The sequence below is a fragment of the Callithrix jacchus genome, chromosome 8 (genome assembly GCF_049354715.1).
Source record: "Callithrix jacchus isolate 240 chromosome 8, calJac240_pri, whole genome shotgun sequence".
In the NCBI taxonomy this organism is placed as follows: domain Eukaryota; kingdom Metazoa; phylum Chordata; class Mammalia; order Primates; family Cebidae; genus Callithrix; species Callithrix jacchus.
This window is the reverse complement of record NC_133509.1, coordinates 109,198,360-109,222,004: the sequence shown is the minus strand read 5'-3', so window position 1 is coordinate 109,222,004 and position 23,645 is coordinate 109,198,360. Positions and strand designations below refer to the sequence as shown.

General features: G+C 53.3%; 1 protein-coding gene across 4 annotated transcripts; it reads right to left on the bottom strand.

Moving 5' to 3' along the window:
- Positions 1 to 753: 753 nt before the first annotated feature.
- Positions 754 to 23,045, bottom strand: VSX2 (visual system homeobox 2). Of its 4 annotated transcripts, none has more exons than XM_035261001.3 (6): positions 22,563 to 23,045; positions 21,197 to 21,281; positions 17,010 to 17,133; positions 12,117 to 12,167; positions 3,725 to 3,905; positions 754 to 2,948 (listed from the first exon to the last, which is right to left on the bottom strand). In XM_035261001.3, exons 1-6 carry the CDS (start codon positions 22,930 to 22,932, stop codon positions 2,566 to 2,568), a joined length of 1,194 nt encoding a protein of 397 aa, XP_035116892.2. In that variant the 5' UTR covers positions 22,933 to 23,045; the 3' UTR covers positions 754 to 2,565. The 4 variants fall into 4 exon arrangements, with proteins under 4 accessions (XP_035116892.2, XP_035116894.2, XP_035116893.2 ...); XM_035261003.3 differs by having other exon boundaries at positions 754 to 2,891; XM_035261002.3 differs by lacking the exon at positions 12,117 to 12,167.
- Positions 23,046 to 23,645: the final 600 nt, after the last annotated feature.

Sequence of the window (23,645 nt, the reverse complement as noted above, 5' to 3'; positions counted from 1 at the left end):
AAGAGCACAGTTGTGCACAAAAGGAAGGGAGTCCTCTTAGGGGCCTTCATGGCATACACTGGCATGAGGGCATGTGTGGGCTGTGGCCTTCCACAGAGTAGGGGAGGAACAGGGTTATCAGTCAGTACCAAGGAGAAAGGCAAATGCAGACTAGTGTGTGGGGAGCAGGAGGGAGTCAGAGGTAAGAAGTATGAATAGTTGGGACATTTAAGTTGTGTTTCAGTCATGGAAGCAGATCCCATGTCACAGTGACTAATGTCATTGAAGGGTGGTGTCAGCTCAGTGGAGAGACATAAACCACTTGTACGTCTACAATTAGAGTCATTTTGAAAAAGGAATCCAGTCAGTTTGACCTAAAATCAACTTGTAGATTTACTTTTTCCTTTTTGAGACAGGGTCTTGCTCTGTTGCCCGAGTTGGAGTGCAGTGGCGTGATCTCAGCTCATGCAACCTCCACCTCCCAGGTTCAAGCAATCCTCCTGCCTCAGCCTCCTGAGTAGCTGGGATTACAGGTGTATGCCGCCACGCCTGGCTAATTTTTATATTTTTAGTAAACACGGAGTTTTGCCATGTTGGCCAGGCTGGTCTCAAACTCCTGGCCTCAAGTGGTCTGCCCCCCTCGGCCTCCCAAAGTGCCGGGATTACAGGTGTGAGCCACTGCACCTGGCCGTATATTTACTTTTATGCCACCCAAACACACAGAACACAAACCACTGTCCACCCACAATGGACTCCTGAATTCCTCCCCTGCTATTTTTATGTCAATTTTATTCTTACTTGTCTCTTTACAGAAAATGGCACCGAAATCACAGGTTTCAAATATCTAGGAGTTATTACAGTTCCATATTTCAAACACCTCAATATCAAGTTTCTTTCTTCTCACTCTATGTACATTATTTACACACCAGGGGCTACAGTCTAACACTTCAAACCAACAGGGCAAAGACAAGAAGAACCAGGGAGGGAAGTTCCATAAATCAAATGAAGGAGAAATCAACTTTTGATCTGGAATTAAAGTTGCAATGCACTGTTTCGGGCCTTTCTCTAACGAGGTACCTGCAAAGGTGGGTGGGATGGTGGTGGGGTGGATGGGGTTGGGGCCTGGCCTGGGAATCTGGATTGGGCGGGTCAACAGGGCTATGTGCTCCCATTGCTCATGCGAATGGAAAAGGCCAGGCCAGAGAGGTCGCCACAACAACAGGTCCACCCATCCACCGGCAGAAAGAAGCCCCAGCTCTTTATTCCATCACGGTTACTTTTTTAGTCTAGTGGATGTGCCTCCTGGCATACACTGGCATGAAGGCATGTGTACCTACAGCTTTGCTTGGGCTTATACCTGGCCTTTTACTTTGCTTTCCTTCCATCCTTTTTCCCATCCTTCTGAACAGGGTAAAAGCTTGCTCTGAGAGGTGCTCAGCCCTAGGCCCTTAGCTCCCTCTCTGCCTGGAGTGAAGGTTTCTTTAACAGGCCCTTAATGCATATGCATAGTCCCAGGCCTACTCCAGGTTTGGCTTCTCAGTGGAGGCCAGGCCTGTGGCTTCCTAGATGTCATTTACCAGCTAGATTGGGTTGTTCAAGGCAGGGCACATGCGACCTAACAGTTTGCAACGAGCTGTGGGGAAAGGGTGACTTCACAGCAAGTCAAGGTCACAGGCAGCATATCAGGAGAGTCAAGATGCTTCAGAACATAGGTCCAGGGGCCTGAGGACTCAGGGTAGAGGGTTTAGACTCCTGAACAGTGCAGTGAGCTACAGCATTTGTGAGGCATAGGACATGGACTCACAGCATGCAGCAAATATTGCCACATGCCATGTAGTTGCCTATGCTGGGAGGAGCCAGTGGGACAGGCTGGGCGTGGAGAGGGTGGGTTCCTGAGGGTAACCATGGCAGGGCATGAGACCAAGGGTGGCTGAGGGGCCCAGGCTGAGACTTCCCAAGTGTAGCCTGCCATCTTTACTCCACTGATGGGTGCGGGAGAGGCTGTGTCTGCCTGGGCCTGCAGGGCGGTGTCTTCCCACTTCGGAAACCCAGGCCCAGCCAGGTCTGCAGGGAGGAACAGGCTGAGTGAGGAGAAGACTTTTGCTGAGGACTGGGGTGCTCAGAACACTGGAGCTGCAGTTCCAGTACTCCATCTGCGTCACAGCTGTGGCTGGCAATGTATTTGTAGCAATGGGCTTTAGGCATGGGCAGAGCAGAATCCACAAAGGATGTAGAGCTGGGAAGGAGGGCTCTTTAAAGCAAGAGAACAGAGAGCAAAGGGTGGCCAAGCCAGTGATGGTTGCAAAGGGATTGAGAGAAAAGGGGCTTGAGGGAATGTTGTGGGCAGCAAGAAGGCGTCTGAGGCTGGGATGCTGGAGAGGTCAAGACTAGATCAGGGATGTCTCAGCATGGTCCAGAGTCGGAACCCAGCTGTGCCTGCAGCCACCAGGGGTGATGGAAGGCCTGTGGGGGCCAAGGAGGATGGCAGAGGCCAGGCCTGGGCCTTGCCTCAGAGAGTACCTCCCAGCACCACAGGTCCCGAGGAGAGCAGAGTCTTGGGACTCCGGCATCTGAACACCCCTTGACCTAAGCCATGTCCTCCAGTTGCGGTGGACTGAGCCTCTCCGCCGGCCTGTCTTCATCCATGCCCTCCTCTTCCTCTGGCTTCTCGGTTCTCCGGGCCAGGCTGTCCGGTCCGGACACAGTCCCCAGCACTTTGGTGCTGTGCTCCTGAGCTTTGGCCCGGAGCACCGCAATGCTGTTCTCCCTCAGTTCCTCCTGGGAGATGGCCGCCTGAGCGTCGGGGCCCCGCTCCTCCTGCTCCATCTTGTCGAGCTTGGGCAGGGCCTGGCGTTCCCCCTCGGGCTTCCTCCCCGACTCGGCTGCTGCCTCCAGCGACTTTTTGTGCATCCCTAAAAAGAATTGTTGGTATTCGGGTTTAGAAAAGCGCCTGGGAAAGCCATCTTGAACTGAAAACGGCAAAGATAGAGAGAGGCCAGAATTAAGGACGAGCAGAAAGCCTTACCTCCCACACCACAGTCACACGAGTCCCAGGGCTGGGCCAGGGCCAGGGGCAGGGAATGGGGAGATGGGGTCACCAGGCCTGTGGGGGACTTCCCCCTGCCAAAGCCCTGGGCACCTGGGCCCAGGTGGCCTGTTCTGTCCCTTCCAGGCCACAGCACATGCTCCCCTGTCCTTCCCCTGTGGGATTCCGGATCTTAGAACCCCAAGAGAAGCTTGTGCTCTTCTCAAATATAGGCCCAGAGTGGTGGGGAAGACGGCAGGTGGGGAAGATAGCAAGGAGAGAAATTTGGGGAACAGAAGTCCTTTGCGCAAAGCAGAATGGCAGCCAGAAGGACCTAGGGGTCCTCTCAACCACCAAGGGAGGCTGTTCTGTTCAACCATAAGCCGACCTCTGGCCAAGGGGAGAGGGGGGTACAGACTCCAGGGCAATAGCCACACCCTTCTCACAGGACAAAAGAATCCACAGTTAGGGACCCTCTAGATAGGGACTCGTTGATGAGAGTTCTTGTCACCCAGTGCAAGTGACAGACACCAGGCCCCAGGCCCACCCCCCCCCCACCCTGGGTTCCCCAGGGTAGACCAAGAGGCTTGCTTTGAAGAGCTTCTCTCCTGATAGGCTGCTGTGGCCCAAGTCCCCTGCCCCAAGGCTCTGTCCCCTCCTCCAGGGAGCCCGCTCTCCTCACTGCAGGGGCAGGGCCCCAAGGAGGGTGCGGGCTCTTACCCAGTAGCCACGGGGCACAGGAGTCCATGATGCCATCCTTGGCAGACTTGAGGATGGACTCGGGCAGGGGGATGGAGTGCCGCACCATGGCCCCGTAGAGCCCGTACTCTGCCATGACACTGCTCCGGCCCCAGCACTTCTCCCGCTTCCTCCACTTGGCTCTGCGGTTCTGGAACCAGACCTGTAGGTGCACAGAACGGGTCAGAGGCTCACTCTGAGAGGTTTTGGGCCCAAGGGCCTTACCCCCTGCAGGCCTGGAGTGAAGATTTCTCCAGCAGGGCATCCTTAATCTAAGCTCACCCACTCCATGGTGCCCCCAGGGTTCCTCCAGGGCCAGGGAGTATTCAGAAAGAGGATATGAGTCTTATGAGAATAACAGGTAGTTCTAGGGAGATGGGGTAGGATGCCTCCTGGACAGGGTGTTGCAGGTGCACAGGAGTCAGGGTCTTACGCTGTTTGCAGCTGAGAAGCCCGCCCCGCCACTGATGGCTCTCTTGCATGAGTTCGCACCTCCAGCATACAAATCTTTTTCTGATTTGCAGAGGGACAAATTCCTTTCCCAGCACTGGACTAGCAGTGTCTCTGGCTCGAGGCTTCCTCTCTGCCAGAAGCCCAGAGCCAGAACCATCCAGAAAGGCTGCAGGTGAGGGACAAAGGGCAGGGGACAGTTTTAGGGGCACTTCACTCAGGTATCAGGGAGGCTGGGAACTTAGGGAGGGAGACTCCCTGGGAAGGCCTGGGTCAGCATCCCTCCTCTGCGCTGTGCCAAGCCCCATGTGCCCTCCAGGTACCTGCTCGCCACAGCTCCGGGCCTAACTCTGAATGGTATTTGGGGGACCTGGACCAAGGATGAAGACAGCATTCTCCAGGATTGAGGAGGAAATGGGAGGAGGGCCCTGGGAGGGGGTGGGGGTGGAGGAAGCACTGGCAATTGTGTCTCTGGCCCCAAAGCTGATTGGTGCAGAGTCTGAATGAGAGTAGGGTGCCCTGGTGTCCGCAGCACTCTAGCTCATTCTTGGAAGAGATCCCAGAATCCCTGTCAGGATTGGGGAAGGAAGATTTCTTGGTCCCCCAGAGCAGCTTTCCGGAGATTTCCCGCAGCTGTCAGAACCAGGAGCTCCTTGCATTGTCCCCGGAGGAGATGAGAGGCCCGCGGGGAACTGCTGGGTCCCAAGCCTGGCGGGTCCCTTCTCGCCACAGCCCTTAAGCCTCAGACCCCGGGGGCAGCGAGTCGCCCCAGGGAAGTGGCGGGGGAGAAGGGAGGGGGAGACCAAGGCGGGCTCGGGAAATCTGTTAATTTCCTCCTGATTTCCTTGCCAGAGTCTGGGCCGGCCCCGCCCTTCCCTCCGGGCCCCCTCCCCCGCGGCTGAGGTACCAGCTTTTAATGAAAAATTGCTCCAGCTCTATTCAGGAGGCGGCAAAAGAAGAGTCACCCCCAGGGGCAGCCCTGGGCTGATTGAAAAATAAGTTAATTTCAGTTTGAATCGATGGGCCTCAGGCACTGAAATATCACGGGAAATTAAAGCGGCTGCTCTCCCGGGAGCCGCGGCATTGACCCGCACTAATTAATGCTGGGGAGGCAGCGCTCGCCTCGCCGCGAGCCGCCCCCGCTCCCCCGGGGACCCCCAACTCTTCTCATTTAACTAATTAGACGGGGAAAATTGGGTGTTAATTTGTTTAGGATTTTCCCCCTTCCCCCCGGCAGCCCCTCGCGGCCCCCGCCCCGCGCGGCGCGGAAATGCATGCGGGCTCGGCGGCAGATGGCTGCCGGGGTCACGCTGCAATCTCCTCCGACTTGATTGCTTGATTAGGTCGTTAGCACATTAAAAAAAAAATTGCTTGCCGTCTGGCGCTGGCGTGATGAGTGGGACGCGCGGCAGCGCCTGGGTAATTTATCTTTTTATACGGCAAAGAATTTGATTTCAGTCTGCAGATATATGGGGCGCCTTTGACACCTGTTTAACATCGCACTGCTGACAGCTTAACCCTTTGCTGCCTGGGGAGCCCGGGCTGGGGCCGGCGGGGCTCGGGGTCCGCGCACTCCTGCGGTTCCCGCCGTCGCCGCCAGGTGGCGGGGTGAGCGTCCGGCCGCCCGGAGTCTGGCAGAGCGCGGCCGGCCATCCCCCGCAGGGCTCCACGCCGCGTAGATCTCACCGGCGCTGCGGGCCTGTGCTGCAGGATGCGTGCCCGACTAGCTGTCCTACCCCGGGCCTGCGGTTTGTCTGGGGCTTCAATCCTGCCCCATCGCCCTCCCCTTAGCATACCCGCTTGCTGCAAGCTGCTTTCTCCCACAGAGGAAAAATCTAAAACGACTAATCCACATGAAAGTATGACTCCCGGCCCGACGCGGTGGCCCACGCCTGTAACTGCAGCACTTTGGGAGGCCAAGGAAGGTGGATCACCTGAGGTCAGGAGTTCGAGATCAGCCTGGCCAACATAGTGAAACCTTGTCTCTACTAAAAATACAAAAAATAGCCGGCTGTGGTGTTGCACACCTGTAATCCCAACTACTTGGGAGCCTGAGGCAGGATAATCGCTTAAACCTGGGAGGTGGGTGTTGCAGTGAGCAGAGATCAGCCACTGCACTCCAGCCTGTGCGACAGAGCAAGCCTCTGTCTCAAAACCAAAAACAAACAAACAAAGGATGACTCCAGGTTTTATCCACTTCTCGGAGAAGAGAGCAAAGAATGAATCCCCTGGTGATGGAATTCCAGACACCATGACCACAAAGAACTGGGGAGGTTTGCTTCGTGACTATAAGAAGCCACCTGCTTCCTGGTCAGGAGACAGTCTGTCCTGCTTGGATACAGTACATTCTATTAGACTGGTGCAAAACAGTCATTGGAATTTTTGCCATTGAAAGTAATTATTATTTTTTTTGGAGACAGAGTCTCACTCCATGGCCCCCGCTGGAGTGCAATGGTGCAATCTCAGCTCACTGCATCTTCCGCCTCCCTCGTTCAAATAGTTCTCCTGTCTCAACAGCTGGGACTATAGGCACCTGCCACCACACCTGACTAATTTTTGTATTTGTAGTACAGACAGGGTTTCACCTTGTTGGTCAGGCTGGTCTTGAACTCCTGACCTAAGGTGATCCACCGGCCTTGGCCTCCCAAAGTGCTGCAGTTACAAGCATAAGCCACCATACCTGGCCAAAAATAATTACTTTCAATGGCAAAAATCGCAATGACTTTTGCACCATCCTAATAAAACAAGGCCACAACCCTTTGACTGGTATCTGTGCAGCCAGATTGGAGAGTGTTTTGGATTTAAGACAAAAGATGTGAGGCATAAACCACAGTAACATACTGTCCTGCAGCAGAACCTCATGATCTAACCCACAGCTTCGAATTCTGCAGCACGGCATGTATGTACATGTTTACACTAAGAACGATAAAAAATTCTTCAAGGTCTGGTCCGGTTTTTGCCATCACTGAGTTTTGATGCTAAGTTTATAAAAGAGAGTTCCGTTTTCAGGAGAAATCACTTGAACTCAGGAGGTGAAGATTGCAGTGAGCCAAATCAGTAGCTGGGACTTAGGGATTCTGGAGAAGGCATTGTGGAATATACAAAGACAGTGGTGCCCTCGCCCACCCAGCATGGGTACCTGGTGCATTGCCCTGGCTTCACCAGGAGTTCCAGGAATACCCGTGCTTGAGATGGAGCAGCTTCCCAGATGGAAACAGCATTTTTAGGGTACTAAAGAAGGGCGTGCGGACTCGGGATTCAGATCATCTCTGGGGCCTATAAACAGAACCATTTTCCTGGGTCTCCTAATTTGGGCAAATGAATATCTGGCTGATCTGCACAGATCAGACTTTGCCCACAAACGCTCTCCCAGGGGAGCCGGTGCCAGCTGGTCGCTCAAACCAGAAGTCATCCAGACCCTCAGTTATAGGCTCCTGGAATGCCTGGCTCTCTGTGAAGACCAGATGCTACTCCAATTTATGGAGGAAACCTGGACGGCCAAAACAATTTCTTTCTAGGACAGTTGGCAGGGAAGCTGTGGCAATGGTGCCTTGGAGGGAAGTGGACAAGGAATTAGAATTAACCCTAACAGCTCCATATATGTCCCTTTCCATTCCTTTCCTGGAAGCCGCCAGCCTGTATACAGAACTTAAACATTTACAAGAAGCATTGAGACCAGCCAGTCCTGAGGAATTCCCAGCTCTGAAAAATTGCTGTGTGACTTTAGGCAAGTAACTTGACTTCTCTCAGTCTCAGTCTCTTCAAATAAAAAATAAGAATATCCACTTTTCGGGGTTGTTTGAAGGATTACATGAAATGAGTGAGTGCCTAAAATCACTTGTCATAGAGAAGGGGCCCAAGAAGTGTGTTTTCGGTAGAGGCACTGAAAATAAACGGGAACCTGCCCAGAAGTTAATCAATGGCATTATCTGGCCCTCTGGCCTCTGTCACATGCCCTTCAAGTCTGGACTGACAATAATAACCACAATCCAGGACGAGGGGAAGATAGAGCCAACGTTCGGCTGTAATATTCCACACAGACAGCCTCTAGTTTCCCCTTTAGGCATCTGGAGAGCTAAACAGATGACCCAAAACTCTCCCCACACTTTTCTTTCCTCTTTCTTTCTTCCTTTCTTCTCTTTCTTTCCTTTCTTCCTTCTTTCTTTTCTTTCCTTCCTTCCTTCTTTCTTTTCTTTCCTTCCTTCTTTCTCTCTCCTTCCTTTCTTCCTTCCCTCCCTCCCTCCTTCCTTCCTTCCTTCTTTCTCTCTTTCTTTTTGACAGAGTTTCACTCTTGTTGCCCAGGGTGGAGTGCACTGGTGGGAATCTCGGCTCACTGCAATCTCCACCTCCTGAGTTCAAGCGATTCTCCTGCCTCAGCCTCCCAAGCCACCATGCCCAGCCAATTTTTTGTATTTTTAGTAGAGACAGGGTTTTACCATGTTGGCCAGGATGGTCTCAAACTTCTGACCTCAGGTGATCTGCCCGCCTCAGCCTCCCAAAGTGCTGAGACAGGTGTGAGCCACCATGCCTGGCCTCCCCACATTTTTAATATATTCCAAGCCCTTAAGTCTCCAGTGCAGGAAAATATCCACGAAGTGCCCATATTCCCTGTGAGTCAACTGTGGTGCAGCAGCTAGAAGCCCTTGGCTGGAGATTTCTGCTCTGCCTCTAGGTGTCTTTGTGGCTATGAATGCATTTCTTTCTTCTTCTTCTTCTTCTTTTTTTTTTTTTTTTTTGAGACATGGTTTTGCTCTTATTGCCCAGGCTGGAGTACAATTGCGACCTTGCTCACTGTGACCTTGGCTTACGGCAAACTCCACCTCCTGGGTTTAATCGATTCTCCTGCCTCAGCCTCCCGAGTAGCTGGGATTACAGGCATGCACCACCACGCCCGGCTAATTTTATATTTTTAGTAGAGACGGGGTTTCTCCATGTTGGGCAGGCTGGTCTCAAACTCCTGACCTCAGGTGATCCGCCCACCTCGGGCTCCCAAAGTGCTGGGATTACAGGCATGAGCCACCACACCCAAGCCCCAAGTGCATTTCTTAACTTTTCTGAGCTTCTCATTCCTTACCTGCCCTGTGACACCACCTCTTTTCAGGTTTCTGGTGAAAATTAAACCTTGTGTGGGAAATGCCTGGCACATAGTAAGAGCTGAAACTCTCTGGCCTGATGCTTGATGAATGCTGTGGTCGGGTGTGCAACGAGCTTTGCTTTGCAAGGAAATGCTCTAGGACACCTTTCACATAAAACCACATCATCTTATCTCCCATCTTTGACATTTCTTCTCAGCATTTAGGCTCCTTTTTCTGCTTGGACTCTTCTTTCTGACCGGCCCACAATATTCCTTTGATCCCTCTCTCACTCACTTTCCTGACCACCCATTTTCTAGAAGAGACTGCTCCTCTCACATGGGAGTCTGGTCCCAAGCTCTTTGGGAGACCCTGCATCAAGGTGCCAGCGATGACCAGAGCCCTGCCTTATACTTCAGGGTGCCAAGTGCCTGAGAGGGGGCCCAAAGTGACACCCAGGGCCACCAGATTTGGAGTCCCAGGAAAAGGTGAGTTGGGAGGGCCTTTCAGTTTGGGAATGAACCTGGGTTTCTTTCCTTTTCTTTTCTTTTGAGACAGAGTTTCACTTTGTTACCCAGACTGGGGGGCAATGGTGCAATCCTGGCTCACTGCAACTTCCGCCTCCTAGGTTCAAGCGATTCTCCTGCCTCAGCCTTCTGAGTAGCTGGGATTACAGGGATGCATCACCATGCCCAGCTAATTTTTGTATTTTTAGTAGAAACAGGGTTTCACCATATTGGCCATGCTGGTCTCGAACTGCTGATCTCAATGTGAGCTACCCTCGTCGGCCTCCCAAAGTGCTGGGATTGCAGGCGTGAGCCATGGTGCTCGGCTGAGCCAGGGTTGATACATTTCCCCTCAGAGGTATCAGCAGCTATACCCCAGCAGCCATGAGAAAGTCCGGGTTGTGGAAGGTCTATGGCTGTCCACAGCTGTCCGGCGGGTGCCTCCACAGCAGGCACAGAGTGTGCCTGTGCCTCCAAGGGTAGACTCTGCCCAGGGAAGGACCTGTTGCCAAGTGGATACAAAGGCACAGCTAGCATGCCGGGTGACCCTATCAGCTCTTTCTCTACATGGGCAATCAGCAGGAACAGCCAAGGCCATGCCCCATGCCTCCTCTTGTCTCTGCATCATCACATAGCTCCTGTCCTGCAAGCTCCCACCCTGGCATCACCACCAGACAGCAGGGCTCCGTCCCTCAATCGTCTCCCTGGAGACCTCTGCAATCCTTCCGGGATCACCCTCCTAAGGAGACATTGTGCGTGGCAGATGCCCTTTGCACATTCTGGTCTCCTCACTACCCCAGGCCTTGCTCTGCAATCTTGCCACATTCCATCAGGCCTGGCTCTGTTGGCCATGCTCTGGGTGAGCATCCATCACATTCGCCCAGTCTCTTCCCCTCTGGCTGGAAGCTGATGAATTTGGGCTCGTCTCCGCCCTGACTTAAGGGGGCTTCACACTCTGCATCCACTCAGTACTTCAGCCATGGTTTTATTTCAGCGCGCTGTGCGCAGCCCAGCCTAAGGCTGAGAAGCTGAGTCTTGCTGCAGCCTTTGTTGCCCACTAGGGGGCAACTCCGACCACATTTCCAGGCAGCCTCCTGCCCTAGCACTAACAGGTCATTTCCTTCCGCACCCCACCCCTCCCTGCCACCCAAAATGCCACTTCCTTCCATTCATATTACAGAAACACCCCTCTCCCGAGCCTCCAACCCGGTGCGTTTACATTCAATGCACACAGAATCACCTAGAAAGACTGAAAAGCATACAGATGCCAACATGAAGATGTTTGAATATATATATATATATATTTTTTTGAGACGGAGTTTCGCGGTTGTTACCCAGACTGGAGTGCAATGGCACGATCTCGGCTCACCGCAACCTCCACCTTCTGGGTTCAAGCAATTCTCCTGCTGCAGCCTCCCGAGTAGCTGGGACCACAGGCGCACACCACCATGCCCAACTAATTTTTGTATTTTTAGTAGAGACGGGGTTTCATCTTGTTGACCAGAATGGTCTCGATCTCTTCACCTCGTGATCCACCCGCCTCGGCCTCCCAAAGTGCTGGGATTATAGGCGTGAGCCACCGCACCCGGCATTTTTTTTTTTTTTTTTTTTTTTTTGAGACAAGAGTTTTGCTCTTGTTGCCCAGGCTGGAGTGCAATAGCACCATCTCAGCTCACTGCAACCTCTGCCTCCCGGGTTCAAACAATTCTCATGCCTCAAGCAGCTGGGATTACAGGTGTGCACCACCACCATGCCCAGCTAATTTTGTATTTTTAGTAGAGACAGGGTTTCACCATGTTGGTCAGGCTGGTCTTGAACTCCTGACCTCAAGAGATCCACCTGCCTTGGCCTCCCAAAGTGCCGGGATTACAGGTGTGAGTCACTGTGGCAGGCCGAAGATGTTTGATTTTAAACCAATTAAATCAGAATTGCTGGTTGTAGGGGAGGCCCCCATGGGTGTTTTTAAAATCTGCCCTAATAACCATCCTGAGATGAGATCCATGCAAACCCTTCCCCACCTAGGCATCTATCTTCTTACTTCTGGAATATGACCTCCTGATACTTTGTTCCCTACCCTTAGTCAGGGACCAATTTAAAAGAGGCAAAGTCTCAGTGCTTGACAGAGAATCTAAACCTCAGTCTTCAACATAAATGAAGCTTCTAAGAAAGGTGAAATGTAGTCTTTGCTCACTTTGAACATCCATAGCTCTGTAATGTTTGCATTTTATAACAAGTACATCTTAGAAAAAAATATAGAGGAAACATGTGGGTATATATGTAGCCTGCCCTTACAATTCTAGGAACAAGTGACCCCACAGAGAAAATAAAGTCAGTCTGGAAACCCACCTTCTTTTCCCCAGGGCTGATAGCTGGCAGGGACTTCCAGAATGCCATATCCTAGTAAAAAAAAAAAAAATTTTTTTCTTCTTCTTCTTTTTTTTTTTTTTTTGACTTCCTGGCTTCTAAAATTCTTTTTTTTTTTTAATGGGATTTTGCTCTGTCACCCAGGCTGGAGTGCAGTAGCACGATCACAGCTCACTGCAGCCTTGACCTCCTGGACTCAAGCAATCCTCCCACCTCAGCTTCCAAAGTAGCTGGGACCACAGGCATGTACCACCACACCTGCTGATTTTTGTATTTTTTTGTGGAGATGAGGTTTCGACATGTTGCCCAGGCTGGTCTCAATCTCCTGGCCTCAAGTGATCCTCCCACCTAAGCCTCCCAAAGTGCTGGGATCACAGGCGCCAGCATTTTACTTAATTATTTGGGACACAAAGAGGACCAAGTGCCTGAGTCTGATGTGGAGACATAGGAGCTTTTCTTTCCCCAACACTGCACCATATTCCTCCACCTCCAGCCCAGAGAGATGTAGAGTGAGGACGTGTTTACCCTCCAAGCACACAGGCAGAGGACGTCGCCATGCCTTTATGGTGGGACTGGTTTGTAGTCCCTGTTCTTTGCATTTTTCGTTTGTAGAGAGGCATTCATGTCTCTCATAGGATCTCATGTCATGGTAAGTGAGTACTGGTTCAATCCCAGTCTTACTTTACCTCTCAGCCCCTCAGTTTCTTCATCTGGAAAATGGGTAGGAATGATATTTAACTCATTTGCCTGTTAAGGATTAAATGAAATAAGGCAGGTTGGGTGGGATGGTTTACACTTGTAATCCCAGCACTTGGGAGGCCGAGGTGGGTGGATCATTTGAGGTCAGGAGTTTGCGACCAGCCTGGTCAACATGGTGAATGCTGTCTCTACTAAAAATACAGAAATTAGCTGGGTATGGTGTCGGGCACCTGTAATCACAGCTACTCAGGAGGCTGAGGCAAGAGGACCACTTGAGGTTTCAGTGAGCCGCGATCACACCACTGTACTTCAGACTGGGTGATAGAGTGAGACCCTGTCTCAAAAAAGAAAGAAAGAAAAGAAACCAGGCATAGAAAGTACCTAGTATCTGGGACAATGGTAAGTACTTAATAAATGCCAGTAATAACACTATTTTTATTAAGTTAGCATTATGGAAAAATACTATTATCTTACAAATGAGTAATTTCAAACTCAGAGTTTGGCTTGCTGGGAGTGATACAAAGACTAGAAGTAGGCGTGTCTGCCTTTCCATGTCCACATGGCAGGTTCTCATTAGACATCAGCCAATAGACCTCAAACATGCAGGGGCTTCCTTGAGTTGGCCCAGCAGGGATGTGTGCCCCAGTGGTCTGTTCCCACCCCTGGGGGTGTTAAACTTCACCTGCCCTGCACACCTGTTCCACCAATGGTAGCCCAGGGGCTTGTGGGGGAGGGATCCTCAGGAGGCCCCTCCCTGGAAGGGATCTCACCTCTTCCTTCTACAGATGGGGAAGCTGAGGCTCACAGATGGTGTGGCCTAGCCTCTACTGCACCAGATGTCAGAGTTAGAGCTAAAATCCGAGTTCCTGATCTCCAGTTCAATAATCTTTCCATTCCATCTTGATAATTTCTTCCTGTTTTTCGTTTGTTTGTTTGTTTGTTTGTTTTTGAGACAGTCTCTCTCCATCACCCAGGCTAGAGTGCAGTGGTGCCATCACAGCTCAATGTAGCTTCTACCTCTTGGGTTCAAGTGGTCCTCCCATCTCAGCCTCTTGAATAGCTGGGTCCACCATACTTGGCTTATTTTTTAAATTTTTTCTGTAGAGATGGGAATTTCACTATGTTGCCCAGGCTGGCCTCAAGGAATTCTTCCACCTCAGCCTCCCAAAGGGCTGAGATTACAGGCATGAGCCACTGCACCTAGCCAGGAATTTCTTTTCTTCAAAGACAGAGTCTTGTTTTTTGCTTAGGCTGGTCTCAAACTGCTGTGCTCAAACAATCCTCCCACCTTGGCTTTCCAAAGTGCTGGAACCACAGGCTTGTGCCACTGCTTGGCCGAGAGTTTCTAACTCCAGACTTGGAGCCTCCCCCTTATCTCATCCACAGAGTCCTCTGACCCAAAGCTGGGCTGGGAGGGGCCTGGCTCAGGAGTGGCAGCCAACACATTGAGGGGAAATGTTAGGGAGGGAAGCAAGGGTTTTGGAGTCTAAAGGGACTAAACTCTGGCCTCTGTCTGCACCTCATCTTCCCCATCTGTCAAATGGGAATAATAAATAGTAGCTCCCAGCTCATGGGTGTTCTGAGGGCTCTGCTGAATATACATGAACTAGCTCTGTGAGGAAACGAAAGACATGGGCGGGCTGCTGTAGAGGCAACAGCGGGAGGACTGAGTTTTCACCCTTTGGAACTCATGTACAGAATTTGCATATTCAAAAAATAATTTTGTTATATAAGTGAGTTTTGAGCTACCTTTTTTTTTTTTAATGACAGTGCCTGGTACTCAATAAACATTGATTATCTTTACTATGATACAGGTCCCCCTCCTGACTTCCAATCACCTCTGCTCCCCCAGCTTCAAGTCAAAGAAAAGACTTCAAACAGAAGAGCCGGCAGGACAGGGTACTTGCATCTTGTGTCTCCCACTTACTAGCCGTGGGTCCTGGGCAAGTGGCTGTGCCTCAGCTACCTCAGTTCTCAAAGGAAATTCATGGTCTTCAGCCCCTGGTTGTCACCAGGATTTAATAAGATCAGATCTGACACCAGGTGAACGGGGGGGGGGGGGCACGTGCCAGGCACTGTCCCGAACACGGCACACATTTGGCTCATTGCCTCTGCACAAAAGGCAGATGCCACTGTCACCCCCATTGTACAGATGAAGGGTGGGAGGGCCTGGGAGGTGAAGCCGGGCCAGGAGCCCAGGCAGTCTGGCTCCAAGGTCAGTGGCCCTAAGCACTATCCCACCCTGCCTCTCCTGTGCACGTCATGAATTCAGGAGAACACTGGCACGTGGAAACTCCTCTGGAAATGATCGCTGTGACTGCTGTTGATACACACTGAGATGTGTCCCAGGCCACCTTGCTGAAACTCTGAGACTCTTCCCTCATTTCTCCAATATCCACAAATTGCAGAGCCCTCACAGTCACAGGGTGATGAGCGCTCCTCATCCCACACCCCAAGCTCTTTCGTGCTGATTCTGGTGCCCTCAGATATCACCGTATAGACAACCCCCAAGCAACTTAACAAAGCCCTTTTAAGTTCAATGCACCTGTTGGGGCATTCATAGCAATGCAGTTACAGCTGAGGGAGAGCCTGCCCTCAAATCCTGAGCTCAGCAGGTTCCAAACACCTCATCCACCCTCCCCTACCTAATCGACCAAGTAGATTTTAGGACAACCCACTGCAAAAGACAAGCTGTTCCTTCATTCTGGTCAATACTGCAAATGTGGGGCCTGCCAACAGCAGGGATTTGTCATTGCTCCTCCCTGCCACAGCCACCTGGAATGGCTAACTTTGTGCTAATGAAGGCCAGGCAGGGGTTACTGCTATGCATTGGCTGGACTGGCTTGGCTTACACACATGCATGCGCGTGCACACACACAATTCAACATCCATGCCCAGCTTACCTCACTAGAACCCAACTGGGTGGAGGGTAATGGGTCCAGGGCACCATGGATAATGCACCAAACATAATCTGCTTATGAATAATTGAGCTTATTGTTAGTGTCAATGTCTAAAACCATGGGCTGAAATTCCACATAGATTTCCAGGGGAGAGGAAACCTCACAGCCTCATTTCCCATTCTCTGGTCCTCCAGTGAGAGAGGACAGAGCAACTCACACACCTTACTTGGCTCCTCCCGCCTCCCAGGCACACGTCACACCTGGAGACACAAGGGACCTAGGCTAGGGAGGAGACCCAGAGCAGAGCAGTTCCAGGAAGTCAGGACAGGGCCCCGGCCCACAGGCCCCAGCCTCTGCAGTAATCTAGCTCTGGATCCTCTGGATCGCTCAGGCATTGGGAGCAGCTTTCACTGAAGGTTGAGCACCAGCTAAGACAACCCTAAATCTTCTGGAAATGTTCCTCCCACCCCACTCCTTCTGCCTGTTGGAGGCCCTGCCCAGACTTCATCCTCTCCCAAAGAAATGATTACGCAGCCCCACTCCTGCCCAAGTAGGGGACTCTGAACTTGCCAAGGTCCTGCTGCCACCAAGTGGAGGCCCCGTGCCTACCACATGCCCATATCAGTGACTGGTTATGCCACAAAAGTGCCCAGGAGCCACTTGCAGGCGCCTGCCCAGCTCACATCCTGGGCCAGACCAGAGAGAAGAGAAGGAGGAGCAAATCAGGGCAGCAGCTGCTGGGCTGTGTGTGGGAGGAAGGAGCCTGAGGTGGATGGAGGGGTGGGGAGCAGGAAGAGAAGGGGTAACACTTTCGTCATGGTGAGGGGAGCAGAGGGGAGGTAAACAGATGGGTCAGGACTAGAAGCCAGCTTCCTCTTCGCAGCCACCCAGAGGCCTGGGGCTCCCTCTAGCCTTGGAACAGAGGCCAGGCAGGGGTTACTGTCCAAGGACACCTTCACCTCAACAGAGACTCTGCCCAGGACCGGGGGCCCATACAGTCTCCACCTCTCATACCCAGACCCCCGCAGGATCTGTCTGCCTGTCTCCCCGGGAAGCCTAAGTCTGGAACAGCCAGACCACAGCTGGACGTCTCTCATCCCCCCACAGCGCCCACCTCATGTGGCAGGTGTTCAGCTTCAGTAGGCTGAGAATGCGATCACAGGCAAGCGCATGCCCACAGCGGGCTGGGAGTTGGGCTCCTGGGCCTCTGGAACCCTGGAGCGGTAGGTGTCACCAAAAGCGGGGAGCGTGGAGGGAGAGGGCTCAGGGATGTTACCTGTATCCTGTCTTCTGGCAGCTCCGTTTTCATGGCCAGCATCTCCCGGGCATAGACGTCTGGGTAGTGGGCCTCGTTGAATGCCTTCTCCAGCTCCTCAAGCTGGTAGGAGGTAAAGATTGTCCTGAGGGGAGCAAGACCAGACACTCAGGACCCCAGAAACTGAAAGAGCCTGTCTCAGAGAGGACAGAACCACCTTCCTCTGCACCCAGGCTGGCTCAGCACAATTGGAAGCAATCTCTCTCTCTCTCTCTCTCTCTCTCTCTCTCTCTCTCTCTCACACACACACACACACACTCATTCACTCATAGTTTAACCCTCTAGCTACTTCCTTCTCAAGGCTGAGGGCTCACACTACCCTTTCCGAGTGTGAGTGTGTGTGTGTGTGTGTGTGTGTATGAGATGGCCATTATTTCAGCCTTCAGTGACATTTCACACTGGGGATCTTTCTGGAACTGCTCTGGGGAAAAGGCTATTAAGAAGCACATTCTAGGAAAGCAGAAAGCCCCTCTTGTGCCCAAGCCAGAGAAGAGGCGCTTACCAGATAACCAAACAGCCCAGCTCCACCCAGACCAGCTTCCTGGGCCCTCACAGACACTAGAGCTGAATTTTTAAATGCCTCTGAAAGTAGGAAGATTCACCAGAAGGTCAAATGCAGCCCCAACCTCAGTGTTTACACAGTTGAGAACTGAATCTCCCACTTCTTCGACTCACCCCAGTGCCCCTTCCTCCTCCTGCCCTTCCTCCACACCACCCAGACCTGCCAGCTTCCCTGCACTGCCCAGAGCCTCTTCCAGTCCTCTTCTGTGCTGAGAAGGCAAGGGTCGCCATCCAACCATCTCGAACTTCCAAACTTAGCCACTCACCTGGAGGGGGGGGTCCATTACGGCGACCCTGAGAGCCCACGGGCACAGTTCCCCACCCCCCACAGGGCAGTTCATGGTGATCTAGTCTGTGTTATAAACGGCTTTAAGAATCTGGTAAAAACTACATTCTCTCACCCTAGGAAAATGGGCAAATGAATATGCCCCAACTTGTAAAATGTTGCCTCCAACATTAGGGGATTCAGGGGTCCCCTTTCCTGAATAAACCACTAAACACCTACTTCCAGACATAAATTCCTCTTTTTTCAGACCTTAATTTCACCAGCTTTTGGGTGATCTTTATCCTGAAACCTCATTAACAAGCCAAAAGGCAAATTAGCCCAGCGTCCACAAACTGAACTTGTAGAAATGGTACAGCCCTTGCCTCGTCCCCTGGGATGGACCCCAGGGCCAGCACAGAGGTGTAGAATTCCTCACTGCTGTGCCCTCACCCTTGTCACACAACCCAAAAGTACAGATGTGAGCCTCACACATTCCTTATGTTGGTGTCCACTTTAATATCTCAGGGGATAATGCAGCAAAGAAAAATGGTGCTCTTTACAGAAAATGACTGGTTTGATACTAAATCGTTTCTGTTATTCTGGCGGGGGGCAGTGACATGAAATGCTTATGCACACAGAAAGTTAATTCTTGAGAATTTGAAGATCTGCTGCTTTTTCGCTCCTGCCATGTGCAGAAGGGCCCATGGACAGAGCACCAAAATAAACAATCAAAAAATGCAAGTCCTTTCTGAAACTGGAGAAACTGAGGCACAAAAGCAATCAAAGAGGAGAGCCAACTGTAGGTCATGTAGAACCATTCAAGTCCCACCCTCTACTTGGGAGACCTCCTCTTCAAAAACGAAACAAAAACTCAAATCTCCTAAACTTTCCCTCATTCATGCCTCAGAGTTGACATGCTTCCCCCACAGTATGATCCAACCTCTCTGTTCCTGATTTATGCAGAACCCCAGACTCTGCCGGCTCCTGTTGTGTCCGGTCTGAAGAGGACCTGAGCTTTCCCAGTAGAGAGAAACAGCAAATTCCGAGAGAGAGACTCTCACCATGGCTGCCTCATCCCCACCCCACCCTCCAAACGCTTCTAAGTCTGGTTTGTTTCTGGGAGATAAAAGCAAGCCCATCTCTCATCACCAGATTCCAGGGTCTCTTGCCCCAAATCCCCAAATGACAGAAGCTCAGATAAAATGTATTTTTTCCTAATTAAAAACAGCACTTGAAATCAGTAGCCATTCTCCTCTCTCTAATAACCTTCTCCTTTCATGCACCAGAAATAGAAATCCCAGGCGGTTAATATCTGATGTTGCTGAGTTGCTGTGCTGCCCCCCATGAAAACCCACCAAAGCCCCCAAAGGTGTCCCTGCTGAAGAGAGTGGCAGAAGAGAACAGTCAGTCAGCGAACTTAAGCATGGAATTTAGGCTATGAGTCCAAGTGCCACACAATGAGACCTCCTGATGCAGAAACGTTCCTGTACTCGGGGTTTGGGGATGCTTTTTCCAGCGCTCCCCAAGCTGTGGGAACCCCCTCCCGCCCCTCGGGCACCAGCACAAGAGCAGTTTTGCCAGTCTCTGACCTGCCCTGTCCCTGTCCCTGCTTGGGAAGATGACAGGATTACCCACCCTGGGACCAGCATAAGATAGGTGCATAAAAAGTGTTTTAACGAATATTCGTTGAATGAATTGAATGTAAAGAAAAAGACCAATGATCAAGACCAAAAACAATTTCCTTTTCCTTTTAAAATAAAACAATACAAATGAAACAAAAGCAAACAGCTGCTGTAAAAGAATAAAACAAGGTCCGGAGAAACCAAGTCCAAGTTCACCTACATTCAAGCCAAAACCTCTTAGGGCCTGAGGGGTCATGATAGGCCGTTTTGAAAGGTGGAGGGTCAACAGTGGAGTTTCCTAGGGCCAAGGAAGAAAGAAGCAAAGAAAAGCTCGAAGAGAGAGGGTGCAAGAGGCTGAGAACAAATTGGGGTGGGAGAAAACGCTGTAGGGGGGTGAGGCACACCCCAGTGGAGAAGTGTCCCCGAAAGGGCGCGGAGCCTGCGGCGGCGGAGGAAGCTTCGGGGAAACAGCTCCGAGGTGAGCGCCGGGGCAGCACCTGCGGGCCGCACCCGCAGAAAGGCAGGCAGATTTTTGGTTCTCTCTCCTTTATTTCCTTGCAAACCACCTTAAAAATGTACCCAAGGGGCCGGGCGCGGTGGTTCAAGCCTGTAATCCCAGCACTTTGGGAGGCCGAGGCGGGTGGATCACGAGGTCAAGAGATCGAGGTGAAACCCCGTCTCTACTAAAAATACAAAAAATTAGCTGGGCATGGTGGCGCGTGCCTGAAATCCCAGCTACTCGGGAGGCTGAGGCAGGAGAATTGCCTGAACCCAGGAGGAGGAGGTTGCAGTGAGCCGAGATCGCACCATTGCACTCCAGCCTGGGTAACAAGAGCAAAACTCCGTCTCAAAAAAAAAAAAAAAAGTACCCAAGGAACGAATAGCAGTGAGGCTGGTGCAGGGCGGGGGTGGGGAGAAGGGTGGGTTACTTTTCAAGATAAACTTGTCGACATCTATTGAGTTTTAACTTTGTACAAGTAATTTTTATTCAAAGATCAAAAAAAAAAAAAAAAACCCTTTCTAGTCTGTACCCCGATGCAGCCCATCCCACTCCAGCTATGGCTGGTGGGACCGTCCAGTCTACACCGCCCCCTACTCCATTTTACAGACGAGGAAACTGAGGCTCACTGAAGGGAAGCGACTCGGTCAGAATCACAAACGAGAAGCTCAAAAAAAAAAAAAAAAAATGTTCCGTCAGTGCGCTCCAGCTTTGGGGAACGGTGGGAGCAGAAAGCTAGGGAGTTGGCAAAGAGGACAGGGACCCCGGGAGAGAAATGCGGTTGTCGAGTGAGGCCGAGCGCAAAGGAACCGGCTCCCGCGGGAGGTGGGAGCGAATCTGCCCGCCGCGCGGTCTGTGTGGCTCTTGGAATGTACTGATGCGGGGATCTGGGGGCCGCCACCCGCTCTGTGGCTCAGTGTGGCCTGTGTTGGAGTCTTTGCTTTCTCCTGCGGAAGGAGAAAGCCCGAACCGAACGGCTTCCCCCCACGGCATCGTGCTCACCGGGCGCGGACGCCAAGGCCCCGGACGCCAAGGCCCCGGGCAGATTCCGCCAAACAACGGGTGGTCTGAGCCCTGGCACGGCCTCGGACCTCAGACCTGGGGTCGCCGAAAATAGGGTCCCAGAGACCCCAGCCCGGACGAGGGGGGCGGCGGGGGTGAGCGGACAGGAGAGAGAAGAGAAAGCGCCGCGGGGCCTCACCTGTGTCGCCGCTTCTTCCGTTTCTTGGTCTGGTTTAAAGCAGATTTGGACATTTTTCGATCGGTGGAGGAAACATCTTCAGAATCTGAAAAGCGGACGGAAGGACATGCGGGAGAGTGGGGGACGCGCTCCACGGTGCCCGAAACGCACGAGGGCCCCACTCCGGGCCGCCTCAGCAAGCGGCGGGAGCCTGCTCTGTCTCCCCTGGAAGCCTTGGGGTGCCAGGGTGGCCGTCCCATCTCAGCCCAGACTGGCCTCTACCGCGCCGGGCCCGAATCCGGAGATTTTGAACAGATTTCGTTGTAAGAGAGGCAAAGGCCCCGGTGCGCTTGGGACAGGGAGGGTCGAGAACGAGGCACCCTTAGGGGGCCGCAGAGACCCCGGTTGGCGCTCCCGACCCCTCTGCGTCCTGCCCTGCGAGACCAGCCCCAGTGCCCCGGGACGGAAAGTTGGCCCGGAGGAGCGAGGAGTGGAGCCTAGGCGTGGGGAGCTGGGCTCCGGGAAGGCTTTGGGCTGCGGGCACCATCCCTTTCGCGGGGCAGCACGATGCTTCCCCACTCGAGGCCCGAGAGCCTGCGACGCGCTGGTTTGCGTTGCCTTTCCACGTAAAACAAAATAAAACGCAACGAAAAATCGGGGGAATTGCCAAGCCAAGCTCGAACAAGAACCGGAGGGCCGAGCGGGCCGCGACGCACCCCCGGGAAAGCAGCGCCGGGAGAAGGCGAGGAGGTCACCCAGGGTCCCCGGGTCCCCGAGCCCGCGCGTCGCCGGGCTCCGGTATATTGTGGCGCTTACGTGGGAGCGGATGGTGGGCGCTTTGGCTGCCGCGGTGGCCGGGTCTTCTGAGCTGGTGCGGGTGAAAAATAAACCCCAATTGACCAACGCGGGGTTTGGGAATGGGGAAAGGAGGAGGAGACAGACAACTTTGGACACCAGGGACCCGGCCGGAGCCGGAATAGCATCGGGCTCCGGGAGTGCGGATACTCCACGAGGCCCGGGCCGCAGTGGAGCCGCGGAGCTGTGGCCCTCCGACCCGGCCGGAGACCCTGCACCACGGCCTCCGACACCCCAAACCGCGTTTTTTGTGGGGCCCCAACAGAGTGCCGTGGCCGAGCCCGGCCCGACGCGGGGACTGGAGTATTTCAGGCGCGACCGCCCGAAATACTGGGACAGAAACCCGGCAGACGCCGAAGCATCCTCCCGGTCCCGGCACCAGACGCGTCGGCCCAAGGCCCAGGCAGCGACCCCCGGCCTGGAAGGAACTTTTCCGCCGGAAGGAAGCCTGGTCCAGCAAGCAAGAGCCGACGGCGCGGGGCTCCCAGCTGTCGCCCCAAGTCAGGCAGCCGCGCAGCCTCGCCTCACCTACCCGAGCTGGCCGTCTGGCTGGTGTCCAGCGGCCCCGATGCTCTGCCCAATGGCTGCAAGTGGACGCTTTGCGGGTCGGACAGCACTTCCAGGAAGGTGGGCTGCGCGTAGAAGCCGGGGAGCCCCCCGGGCCCCAGAAGCCCCATGCCGCCCACCCCCGCGGGGCTAAGCACTGAGCGCGCCGCCAGCAAGTGCCCGGGGGCCAGGCCTTCGAGCGCAGCCCGCGGGTGGGAGCTGGGGGGCTCCTTGTTCAAGCCCAGGATCTCCTGGATGCCGAACCCGGTGCACCTGGCCGGGGCGCCCCCCGAGGTACTCTTGGCCACTGTCTCGGACTTGGGCTTGCTCAGCGCTTCCCCTGCTTTCCCCGTCATCTCCCGGTTCTTTGGAGGGGCTGAGGCCGCAGGTCTTTAGCTCACCCCACCCCCCCGCCGGGCTCCCCGCTTCGCGAAGTTGGTCCCAGGTGCCCCCTCCGGTGTCTAATGCTCTGGAGCCCAAGGAGATTCCCCTTTTATCCAACCAGGCGGCAGCCCAAGTGGGGTCAGAGCTGAGCAGCCAATCACCGGGGCCAGGAGCGATTAGGAATTCCAAAAAGCTGGCAGCTCCCGCCGCAGGCAGTGTCGAGGGGCCAAGGTGGGGGTCGAGCATCGGATGGGCTCTGCACGACCCCCGTGGGCAGGGACCCCAGGGGCCGAGGTGAGACAACCAGGTTCAGGTTCAGGTTCAGGGCTGTTCCAGGAGGCAGAGTGGCTTGGGGCTCTGGGCAGATCCTGGCAGGGACAGGTCCCTGAGGTCAGGTGGGAGGATGGGGTAAGGGCAGAGGTTAGAGACTGGGAGACCTCCTTCCTTCAACTCCTATGCAGGTTGGAGGCATCAGAGCAACCCAGGCATGGCACCTCTGTGTAAAAGGTGGAACAAGGGAGAGGCAAGAGCCCCAGGCTACTTGTGTGGTGGTAAGCAGGGAAAAGACTGGGCTAAGATGTGCAGAGGGTGATATAGGGGGTGGGGAAAGCTCAGGGCTTGCCTTCCCGGAACAAGGTACAATGCCTAGTTCAAAAGAACTAAATACATACTGGCCCAATGATTG

Coding starts and splice junctions, on each gene's coding strand:
- VSX2 (XM_035261001.3), bottom strand. CDS start 22,932: ATGACGGGGAAAGCAGGGGAAGCGCTGAGCAAGCCCAAGTCCGAGACA. Junction 21,282..22,562: donor CAGCCAGACGGCCAGCTCGG/GTAGGTGAGGCG, acceptor TCCGCTTTTCAG/ATTCTGAAGATGTTTCCTCC. Junction 12,168..17,009: donor TGCCAGAAGACAGGATACAG/GTAACATCCCTG, acceptor TTTTTTTACTAG/GATATGGCATTCTGGAAGTC.